General features: G+C 36.9%; 1 protein-coding gene across 11 annotated transcripts in view; it reads left to right on the top strand.

Moving 5' to 3' along the window:
- NOVA1 (NOVA alternative splicing regulator 1) overlaps positions 1 to 12927 on the top strand; it is a 136660-nt gene that overhangs the window by 91270 nt on the left and 32463 nt on the right. For all 11 annotated transcript variants that reach the window (XM_084793248.1, XM_084793246.1, XM_084793249.1 and 8 more), the window contains one exon: positions 10515 to 10681. In XM_084793248.1, coding sequence (XP_084649374.1) covers positions 10515 to 10681 — 167 coding nt within the window. The remainder of the gene's footprint in view (positions 1 to 10514; positions 10682 to 12927) is intronic.

Genomic DNA, 12927 nt, shown 5'->3' on the forward strand with positions numbered 1-12927 from the left:
AAGATTATTAAATTGCACAATTGTGGTTTTTTTATTTAAACACAGCAGTACTGCCCACTATACCTACACAGCATATTTTTCATTTAAACAGTTTCTTCCACAATTCCTAATTATTCTTGTGGTAACTTCAAAGACTTTTGTATATATGATCACATTTCTTAGTCAATACACAACCTATTTTCCCTCTTCTGCATGCTGTATAATTTTTCTGGAGCATTCCATCTGCTCATCTTCATGTCTTCTGTAGTTGCCTCTGAGTATTATTGTTCTTAAATTATTAAATGCATTGCATGAGACATCAGTGTTCTGACAATTCTTTAATTCTATTACCTCTACATTTAAAATTGTGTTTTGGTAGAGTGTCCCATTTTTAACTTCCTGTTTAGTTCGTAAATTCTAGCTTCTTGGGATTTAGAACCTGCTTATAGCCTTACTCAGATGCTCTTTCCACCTTTTGTTTATGCAAAACAAACATTTGGATACTCAGCCATATGGATGTGTGTGTGTCACACATGGACAAATGTTTCATGATGCTATGCGTGAAAGGATAGATGCTAAGGACATTTGAACATCCCACATTCCTGTGAACTCAGGCTGCTGAGCAAACAACAATAATAATCCATAGTAATGTCTCTCAGGGAGCATCCATGATGCTTGGCCATACACAAAAGTGCTTAGCCTCACACAAACCAGGCACTACTTTGTGAAACTAGTAGCTGACCGATAAAGATAAATAATGGCAAGGCAAAAGGAACGAGTTGAAATCAGATTCAGACCATGAAAAGAGATGGAGTTAGTAAGGAAATCGTCAAGAATGTGCGGGAAATTGCATGTTGGGAGGCAGGATGTTATTATGACCAGACATTATGATTTGGAGCTGAGTTCCTAAGTCTGGAATTCAAGACCATGTGTTGAGATTGTGAGAAAGGTGACATTCTGCCCAGCGTAAAGCACTTTATAAGTTACCTGCTGAGTGTGTTATTCCCTACCACAACTATGTATTCAAGACAGTGGGAAGGCAGCCCTGCTGATGTTTCCAAAGAGCTTGAAATAGGTTTATTTTGATGTAAGTCTTTTGCTGTGTCTGGAAAGCGGGGGTGCTTAATGAAAATGTGTGTCTCGATTCTTAGTACAGCCAAGGTTCTTGTACCCTCTTCCAGGTGATCTACTAATATTGCCCATGAGATTTCTGTATCACTAATGTCCTGTTATGATTAATACCCCGTGCACTCGCCTGTGCCTGAATTTTCTTTTACAAGGGCTTTCTCCGGTACAAATGAGGTGTTAGACATAAATTGAAAATTTTCTATTTACTACAAATTTATGCCTATGTAGTTTTAAATTGTTCTGTAGTGAACTTCAGTATTAATTTTAAAATGAGTATGTGATGTATGCATGTGTACACATGTATATGGATGGATGCACCTGCTTGTGCAGGTGTGTTCATCCATAGGTATGTGTGTAGGCCAGAGATTGAAATATCTTCCTCGCTCCCTTCTCTACCTTATATTTTGAGATAGAGTGTCACTAAATTTGGAACTCAATGTTTCCACTGCGCTGGCTAGCTATAAAGCCTTGGGAAATCCTCCTATCTCTTTCTGAGCACTGGAGTTACAGATGTGCACTGTTATCAGCGACTATTCTATGAGTGCTTGGATTTCCATGAGCTCAAGGCCCAGGCTACATCCTGTTCCAGGCTACTTGGAACCACAAATGATACTGTTTCAACAGAATAAATAAAACATCCCTGCCTCTTTAGAAAACTAGCATCACTTTATTTTTCACCTACTAAAAAGAAGTGAACGTTTATACAAAATCATGTAGAGTTTTCAGAAGGAAATGATCATGATCAATATTTTACTTTGCTTTAGCTCTAAACTAACAGGATTTGTCAAAATATTTTATTATGCACTGATTGATTTAATTAGGAAGCTTGATCTGTTCTTGGTGTGCTGAGGAAATTGCTACAGTTCAGGCTCCTCCCCCATATAAACCACTTTCAGAATTACTCTTTGTATTTGATGTACCCTAAAAAGAATGGAAGATAACGAAGTGAGAAGGCTCATCTTCCACCCTGGGTCAATAGAAATGTGTAGGGGGTTCTGTACTAAATAACAGTCTTTAGTCATGAGAGTTCATATATTACCCCTTCCCCCCTTTTTTTTGACAGTTCCTTAACTGGATTAGCATGTGGCTAATCCAGGAATTTTTTTATTAAAATCATATTCATCCACCTACTAAGAACAGAGGTGGGGATTATACCTATGAATAAAACCATCAAAATTCATTTCCATTAAAAAAAAGCAAGCAATGAAGTAAAAACCAATACACCAGGCAGTTTGTGAAGATGACTATTCGGGGTGGGGGTACAGATATAATAAAGAAACATGAAATTAGAGGTAGCCACCCAGGGTATGGATATGGTTGTTTATTTCTCTGATGAAGTATTACTGAGCTAAAGTTTAAGGGATAAGTGATACATGTATGTGTAGCTGGGGTGATGATGTGAGGAACACTGGAAGAGCTGTGCTCCTAAGACAGACATCAGCAGGAAACAAGACCTACGTGAGAGCAAGCTTGGCACGGTCCAGTATCTAAAAAAGACCTGACTCCCTCGAGTATAGCAAAAGGCTGGGAAAGTAATGTGAGATGAGGGCAGAGCTGAGTTGAGCCAAGTCCTGGTGGATTTGAAAGCCTCCGTGAAGTCAAAACTAAACTCAGGCTGGCAGTATGACACAGTTGGGTTTTAAAGGGTAAATTACATATGGTCTACATATGTGAAACCTGAGGAATGGAGGATCAATGACAAAAGATTGAATCACATAATGAGACGTTCTCAATAGACTTGTTGAGAGATAGTGGTGGCTTGAAGTATAGAGAAGAGTACATAGTGAATTATCTCATAATACATTTTTGTATTTACAACCATAGGGGCTACAGGAAAATTATCCTGGGAAGATAGTGGCAGGAAGAACGCTGGAAAGAAAATGACAATATGGCCATTTTGTTCAACTTGCTGTTTCCCTAGTTTTTGTAATGCCTCCCATCCTGCCTTGATGTCTGAATACTTTAGTATTGAACTTACTCTCTGCCTCTATACAGTTTTCAAAATGTTGCTTTAAAATAGAAGGAACTCTGACAAGATTTGGAAGTTCAAAATTGCAAGTATTGTTTAAGACAGGGCTTTGAGAGGATTGTGAAGTAGGAGTCTTGTGGTGGTGGCTAAAGGAATTGCGACTTATGTTCTGTGGTTGTATGAGAAGAATTCTAGTCCAGGTCATTGTGGGATTGATAACTTGTGGTACCACAAGGTTTTCTGTTCCTTGAAATTGTTTGAGGTCACTAATGGGAAGGATAGTCACGAGATTCTAAAGTGTTGGGCTATGTAATGGAGACAGGGAGACTTGGCTTAGAAGCCCCAGTGGAAAGATGTTCAAGGACTTGAAGGGAATAGGCTAGTGAGCAAAGGAGGCCAGAAACTGTATGGATAGCATGCAAGAAATCAGAGACTAAGGACTCCTTCAGAAGGAAAGGGTGACAAAGAGACAGATCTTGGTCTTCACATCGATGGAAGGACAGTAAGTGAGCATGTCTTCTGCTGGATCAGAAGTAGAGAGGACAGTCCAAGGAGGCAGAAGGCATGAGCCTTTGGAGATCTGTGTGATCAGGTGACAGTGTTGAATGCATAATGTGTCATGTTCAAGTAATACCTAGCCCAGAGTTCCTTCAGTTAAGAATGCACTTCAATAATTCTGAATCAAAGAAACAAAATTGTATCTGAGAAAAGGCAAAATGGAACTAACAAAAATACAGGAACACAACTTGATAATTGTTGTGGTTTTTTTTTTAAGACTATATGTCAGTTTATGTTAGGTCTCAAAGGCATCCAACTGACTACTTTGAGCTGCAGACAAGGATCTAAAGATGTATAACCTATTATTTGTATATCACAGATTTAGCCCTTAAGTCTTACGATAATTATCTATCCTTAATTTATAATACCATAATATTCAGAGAATATTCAGAGAAATTCAGAGAAACAAGTTATCAGTCACATTTTCAAGACAGTAATTTTAAAGAATTAAAGAAGAATTTTCAAAAAACTTCCAAACCTCATGTTGAGCCCAGTGTAAAACTTTTACTAATCATATTTTGGTATGCTAAAACTATAATAATAATTCACAACAGTTAATAATATAAGGAATAGAATCATAAAAATCTGTAGGAAAACAAAGGAACTCCTTTACCATGTTGGGTATGGGTGTGAAATCCCTAATCTGGCACTAAAAGCAGGAGCAATGAGAAAAATCAATAGATCAATTGATGCCATCAAACATTAAATACTTGGGCTGTGATGAAATTCTGTGTGTAGAGTATCAGCACAGGACCTGAGGTCAAATACCCAGAACCTTCCTAAGCCAGATGTGCTAACACGTACCTGTATCCTAGAGCTCCTCCATGTAAAGCCAAGAAAGACAGAGGGCTCCAGAAAGGCTATCCTGATGCTTGTAGAGGCAGCAAACAAGATAAAAGGTGAGGACTGACACTAATGGTTATCTACAAGCGTGACAAGGCACCCAAATTCATAAGGTCACATACATTCACACACACACACACACACACACACACACACACACACACAAACACACACACTAAAAAAAATAAAACTTGTGTGGACAAAAATTATCATGTAAAAATAGTCTTTAGAATGGGGAAATTTATAATTTTGGAAATCTCCACAACATAAAGAATCCATAAATCATGCAAATAAATGAAAATTTACACATAGGCAATAGAAACATGAAAGATGCCCAACAGCATTGGAGAAATGCCAGTTTAACTACAGTGAGCACTACCCGTCCATTTATGTAGATTTTCATTATAAAAATGAAGAATAAGTGTTGTTTAGGAGGTGAAAAATTAGAATGCTCTTATACTGATTGTGAGGATTTAAAGTGGTGTAGTTGTGGAAAATCACTTGATTGTTCTTCAAAGAAACTTCAGTAATCACATATTACCCAGAAATTCAGCTCATTTGTATATGCACAGAAGTATCAGAAACAGATACCCAAGTAGATGTATAGTCACTAATGTTCCCTGCAGTATCTTTACAATATTCAAGAGATGAAAACAAAGGGTCCATATGATCTTATGAAGTAAAAATATCTATTCTACTTTGTAATGAAGTATTATGCAACCACAAGAAGGAATAATATTTGGTATATGTAACAGCATGAATAAGCATTGAAAGTATGCTTTTCCCTAACCTCACATTGCTAGCACTAGGAAGATTATAGTTTTTCGATGATGATGATGATGATGATGATGATGATGATGATGATGATGGTGGTGGTGGTGGTGGTGATGGTGGTGGTGGTGGTGGTGGTGGTAGTGGCAGTGATAGTGATGATGAGATGATGATGATGGTGGTGATGGTGATGACACTGTGTAGGTAGGTGTGGCTTGTGTGCCACAGAGCAGATTTGCAGGTAAGATGATAACTTTGTAGACTTGGTTCTCTTTTTACACATGCTGCAGGTTCCAGGGATCTAATTCAGGCTTGTTGGAGAGGGTCTTTGCAGACTGAGCCACTTTTTGTTCTAATTGTTTTTATTATCAACTTCGGAAATAAAGTTTTGAAATTCATTATATATCCTCAGATCTTCACCTAAGTTCTTTCTCCTGAGATCCCTTTTATGGATATAGAGATCATTTATAACTTACTACAGTTTATTTTTTAATCACTTCCCAAAATGTATTCATTTTCACATACATTTGCTGACCTTACAAATTCAAAGAGGTTTATGGTCTTTGTAATCTGTAGATTTAAACAGCAGCAGCCCTGCAAGTCTCCCTTGTGTGTTTTTCACACTGGAGGTACAGTTCAGCCTCTGGATCACAGTTAGTCCCTGAAAGGACAGGTTTGGGCATCTGGAGTTGATCAAGCACTGTTCTAACCAACAGCAATGTAATAATAAACATCACAAGTATGATTTTTATGTTCCTTCAACTGATTTCTGCCCCTAGATAGTCTCCATAGCAGTTCTCTCCTGTTAATTTCCATGCTGTGTGCCTTGTTTGCTTTCTGCGTAGTATCTGGGAGGAACACTATGAATAGCACGAGCGCAGTGAGGAAAGCTATGTGGCTATCACTGTGTCTTCTGCCTCCAATGTAGTGTTTGCGTAGTAGGGCTCAGTGAATGTTTATGAAATGAGTGAACACATTAGAAACTGTAAGGCAGAAATATTCAAGTTAAAATTTTTTGTCTTTTATAATTATTATTTACATCCTGATTGTTATCCCCTCACTTGTGTCTTCCTGTTCCCACCCACCTTTCACATTGATCCCCTTCCCCTAGACCTCAGACAGAAGGGGGCCTCCTCCCCCACCATATGACCACAGCCTGTTAGGTCTCATCTGGACAACCTGCATCTCTGGCCTCTGTGTTCCTCCTGGCCTCCTCACCAAGGGGAAGTGTCAAGTTCAGGGCATCAGAGTTCATGTCAAAGCCAGTCCTTGCTCTCCTCATACCAATGGAGAATGAGCTGTCCATTAACTAGATCTGAATAGCGGATCTAGGTTTACTGCATGTATTGTCCTTGCTTAGTTCAACAGGGTGTGAGGCCCTGCCTGGTTCCACCAGATTTGCCAGCCTTGATGGCCTGCTTGTGGGGTTCTTGAACCCTCTGGGTCCTTCCATTCCCCTAGTCTTCCATTCCTCTCTCACCTGGAGTCCAGCAGAGTCCCGCAACTGTCAGTATCCCCCATTGAGAGGAGGTTCTCAGAGGAAATCTATGTTGGGCTAATATCCACTTATAAGTGAGTATATCCCAAGAAGGTCTTTCTGGGTCTGTGTTATCTCACTCAGGATTATCTTTTCTAGTTCCATTTGCCTGCAAATTTCAAGATTTCCTTGTTTTTAATAGCTGAGTAGTATTCCATTGTATAAATGTACCACAATTTCTTTATCTGTTGTTCACTTGGGGGACATCTAGGTTGTTTCCAGATTCTGGCTATTACAAATAAGGCTGCTATGAACATAGTTGAGAAAGTTAATTTTTTAACAACAGGGTAGTCAACAGTGTCAAATGTTGATGAAAGAACAAACAGCACAGTGACAAAGAACGGATTTTACCAGATACACTTGTGATAGATGGTTTGGGTGGGGTTGTATGAAAAGTAATAATTGAGTGGATCTGAGAGAGGTATTGATGTTGAAGACTAGATGTTAAGGAGCTAGGGAATGTATAGAATTCTTTCAAGAATGCTGACTTAATTTAGACTCACCAAGACAGGAAAAATGTTTCCTACAATGTTGCCAAATGCAATTAGCCAAAACACCTTGACTGTAACATTCATATGATTCCTAATTGTTTCGTGGTTCTTCTTGCTGTATGTAATTTTTCTACTGATGTGTAATAATACAAATGTATATGTCAAAAAATAAATAAAATCTAAAATAAATAAAAAGAGCAACAACCAAACAAAAAGAAGAATGTTGACTTAAGGAAGGTGTGCTGTATCAAACCTGATGCTGTAATCACAACTGTCTGAATTAAGTGATCCTTTGTTGCTGCATAACGCATACTTTTCATAAATGCTCCAGTTATCTTTCATAAAAAGTTATTTAGATTTGGACCCATTCAAAATTTCAATTGTATTTGATCATAATATATTTAAATTAAGTCTTTTTATATAGAAGGTAATCCTTATTTACTAAATGAAGCTGAATGAATTGTTAATAAATGTATTTTGCACCCTGGTGAGATTTTTTTCTTTGCTTTAGTGTATAGTTAGTTTTTCAGTTTTCAGTGCTATCAGTAATTACAATGTAAGGCTGTTTTATTAACTTTACTTCCAATGGTTTTGGGGTATTCCTTTCTCAGTGGAGCTGTGTTTTGCCCTATCTTACATCAGTGTATGGTTGGGATTTTTCATCATGCTAATATTGACACCTGAAGTCAAGTGAAGACACCATTGTTTCCATGTACACTTCCCCATTAATCTTTTATCCAGTTTTTCCTTGTTTGTTATTTTAGCCTGTTAAAATTCATTAGATTTACAGGAGTGTCTTCTTACAATTTTCTTAATGTCTTTGGCCACTGAAAAGACCCAAAAGAAAAAGTACAGTGTACAAAGAGGAACTCCATCTTAAACAGGAGTGTGTGCTGCTTAGAAGGAGCCCAGCGCACCTCTGACACAGTATCCGGAAGCTGTTCTAAGTGCCTTGCCCAAAATTGCAGTACCAGAGAGAATAGATTTTGCTATATTTCTATGACCACTTTGCTGTGAATATACTTAAGAATTGTACCTTATTTTATAAATGGGTTTTTTAGTTTTGGGTATTGCCTTTGAAATAAAAACTTTAAGCCATTTCCAACATCACTGTTGTTCTTTGCCTTGAGTCTTTCTTGTTATCAATACATATTTTGTAATTTCTCTTAACGTATGTGATATGAAAATAGAAGGGCATGTAGTTGGGAAAGAGCAGGAAGTGGGAAGTTGTGAGGAAGGGCAGGAAAGGACGTTGAATTCTGTGCCGTTATGAAGTGAGGCATGTGCAGTGAAACAACAGTGTGGGTTGGCAGTAGTGGTGTCTTGCACACCTGTGTTTTGCGTTGTATAGGATGGGTGTGCATTTTCCTGTAGCTGATTCTCAGCTTTGTTGTACTTTATTGCAGAGAGTAGTAAATGCTGCTGTTAAGCAAATAAAATGATAAATAACTGGCAGTTTAGCTTAGACACTAATGGAGCCTAAAAGCCTTTAAAATGACAAAACCCAGCAACTTTTATGATTTATAGGCTCATTTGTGTTACACAGTTTGGTCATATACTTGACAGTATTCTTTTTTTTTTTTTAACTCTCCTAAAAATAATGTTTTTTTTGTTACCTGGGTGAAAAGCCATTAGAATTCAGGAGCAGAATATAACGGAGGTTCTGCTAAGTCTCCCAATTTTAAGCACAGTTTCCTTTTGGGCCGCCCTGTTTACATGGTTCTAAGGGAAAGACAGTAATTCAGTCAATCCTGGTGTATGTTCTGCAGCAGTGGCCCTATGAACTGCCCTCAGAATGCCTTGTACTTAGTGTTGGCTAACATTGTGTTTAGACAGTCGTGTTTCCATTTATTTTTCTGTTAGGTTACACAGTCTGAAGAACACTGGTTGCTATGGTCAGACATGTATTGTGTCAAATCAAAATTCTAAGAATAACGTGGATTGCACAGTCTTTAGGCACCCGGTGCCAGGCTTTCTTTGGAAGTCAGGCTGTTTTGGCATCCACAGAGTGCTCTGTGGTGTCTCTGAAAGCAGTGATGTAATCTGATCTGTGTTCTGTGTGGTCTGAGAACCTGAGTAACATTTTGCATTAGCTACATTGATCGGGAATCCTTGCTAGTCATTTACAAGACAATTAATACAGTCTTGTAAAATGTCCCCTGGGTGTCCCTATGAACTAGATCATTTTACTCCAGGACCAAAAGATGCATCAAGATAGACAGGAGTAACTGAAACTAATGAATACAAACAGGAAACCCTAAATCCACAGATAACGTTATTTTCCATCTATCCTTAAAAGTAAGCTATGCTTACTCTCTTGAAATTTCTTAGAAACTGAGGAAACGTATTTTCACAAACTCAAATTTTCATTGATTAAAATATAAAAATATAACTTAGATATACTTCTATAATTGTAGTCTTATTTTTTTATAATTCCTGTGATCCAAGTGTGTTTCTAAGACACGACAAGCTTCTTTTTCATCACTCCTTAAAGCAGTATTAAATCTTTGTGATTGTTTTTTAATTTCAGCAGGTTTACAATTTTGCATGTATAGGTGGCTTGACTTTTGAAACACGGCAGCCAATGGGAATCGTAGTTCATAGTTGAAAGGCTCAAAGGGTACTTATTTCTGATTTATAAGTTTGGATCACTGAAGAAATGGCTGCTCTGTAAGACACGCCTGCTGGAGTCAGCCTCAGAATTACTAAAGAGGTGTTGTCATTGCCTTAAGGCATGTCCATGAAATTCCTATACTGTACCACAGATCATCTCAATCTCACTTATATGTCCCAGATATTCTGTATTTTATTTAAAATAGCATCATCAATAAAATTGGTATTCGTTTTTGTATTTTGAAAAAGTTTATGATTTACTGATTTTAAAAAATGAGCTCCTTAGAAGGTGTTTTCCTAGATTCTGTTATGTTACACTTTGTAAACCATGTAAGCCTTTCATGAATACTGCATGAGCATTTATCCCCGTGAATAAGGGAAATGCTCAGATCTCTGGATGCTTGCTTCTTCTGGGACGCAAATGCTGTGTTTTAAAATATCGAAAAGGAGGGAATTGTGAAATGGTGTTTTAAATGGAGCAGCTGCGTTGATTACTTTTACTTCAGTTGAACATTAGAGCTTCAGAGCCATACACACTATATTATTTTATTAACGTTATGCTATCTTCTGTTTCCAGTGTAAAATGAAAAGGACTGTTTTCTGAAAATGAGTCTTCCGTCTGCAGGTACTACTGAGAGGGTGTGCTTGATCCAGGGAACAGTTGAAGCACTGAATGCCGTCCATGGATTCATTGCAGAAAAAATTCGAGAAATGCCCCAAAATGTTGCCAAGACAGAACCAGTCAGCATACTACAACCTCAGACCACCGTTAATCCTGATCGCATCAAACAAGTGAGTGTTTAGTTGGCTAATCAGAGAGAAATATCCACAGTGTAGTATGAATTCCTTTCAGAGGAAGTACTTTAGCCTTAGCATGAAAACGTTTAAAATAAACATAGCTAAAGTCAAGTTTTTGAAGACTTTCAGAGCCTTTCATTGGCAAATCAACCAATTGGTTAAATGAATTATACACGTATTAGTTATATACTAAGAGGCACTGATGTGACTCTTTATGATTGCCTTTTGCAAATATAGAGGTAGAGGTTTTATTAATTTCTGCAATTCTATTGTTTTAAATATAGCATTTCTTAAATAAATTATAAATAACGAAAATGACATTTATATTCTCAACATTTCCAATGCCCAGCTTCAGTGATATTTGTAGTTCTCAGTATAGGTATTGCATATAGACTCCTATTTTGTTAATTTGTCATGTCTAAAATATGTATAAGTCAATTTGTACCCCTAGTGTTTGGTCCTTTGTTATTAATCAGCTATTACATTTTGTATGACACGTGTAGTATTTATATATATGTTATAAAGGCCCAGTATTGAATTTTGATGTATGGGATTTTCTGTGAAGAAAAATTTTCTTGATTAAAAACAATGTGAATTTTTAAGACTGAGTAATGCTTGATGATGTAGGGAAATGACATTGCTTGATGTTAAATAAGGCGGATTCTTTTACCAAAAACATTTTAGACATACATATATGATATTTATGTTCATAACTGTCTACTTTTTGCCCTTTTATTTAGCCACTTAATTTGTGACTTAGTTTTATTATCAGGAGATTGTGATTTTTAGAATAAATGTATTATTATTTACAAATTAATAGAAAATTTATTTTCATTGTAAAAAAATTGAACTGTACCTCGAAGGTCTATTAATTTCATGTTTCCGACTTGAAAATATATTAACCAGTGCTATGAATCTATCATAACTTTATCAATATGTAGATAAATATAATACTAAACATATATCAACTTTAAAATTAATAATTAGATAATATATGTTCAAATTATAGGCTAATATTCATAGTCTATTTAAAAAGGACTTCCTTGTTTAAAATAAGAAAGTAGCTCTATCTACAGATCACTAGCAAGAGTCTCCATTAGTGTTGAATAACTCAGTTACTCCACAACTATAGGAAGTGTCTCCCTGTGGGAATGTGGCACCGTCTACATACCTTAAAGCCCTGCATACTAGTAAGTTTTTACTCACAACCATTTAGTAATTCGAAATACTCATGTTACCCATGCTAGATGAATACAAAGTAGTCCAAATACTTTGACTTGATAGTGATGCTGGGACTTTATCATATTGGAAAGCAAGGTGTCTAGGTGCAGGCTTCCAGGTAGAGATCACACAGAGCTCAAAATGTCCTGAAGGAGCACTGAAGTATCTGGTCGCTGTCTTTCAGCCGTAGCCCAGCCTATTACTCCCCACCCCCACCCCGCCCCCCGTAACTTCCATGAAAACTTTTAAATACTTAGACGGCCATTTTGATGTTTTGTTTTTAAATAGACATAAAATTACCCTTTGAATAGTATAAAACTTCATCTAGGACAATAATGTGAGCTTTCTTTTATTATTTGTGTAGGGACAGATGCAGAGTATGAACAAATACATACAGTTACAGACGCAGAGTCTGAATCATTATTAAAATTTGAGTTTTAGCTAAGGTTATATGAGATTGACATACTGTCATATGTGCAAGACCAGGGTATATTGTTGAGTGCCTCCAGAATCGTAAAGCATCTGGCTGATTTTTGATTGCCTTGTTTAAACGTTTAGTATATTTAAGATAACTTTTAAATACTAATATTGGCTTATCTAGTTTTATATGCTCAGATTCATTTCTATGCCTTGATGTTCATAGACTTGAAAATTATTGTTTAAAAACTACCTTTGCATGTAATGGACAATGCAGGTAACATAGTGAGTCATTACAAGGGTGCAGGAAACAAGCACTGATTGTGCTGAAGCACCATATTCAGCAAACCCTCTCTGCACAACATAAAAGCTATGCCAGGCTTCTTAAAATCTGTAGGAGAAACGTGTTTCTGACGGCCTGCAGAGATATGCCTTCACATGTGCTGCACGAATCTTCTCTAACATCAGGTGTCTACTTCTCCGATTTCATATGTTTTACCAAACCATGATCTAAGTAGTTGTCAAGTATATGAACTTAAATGGCTATGATTTTATTTCTTAATGAATAAGGCCAGTTGTACACTATAAAATAAGTATTTGTA

The sequence above is a fragment of the Acomys minous genome (genome assembly GCF_964271855.1).
Source record: "Acomys minous genome assembly, chromosome: 8".
In the NCBI taxonomy this organism is placed as follows: Eukaryota; Metazoa; Chordata; class Mammalia; order Rodentia; family Muridae; genus Acomys; species Acomys minous.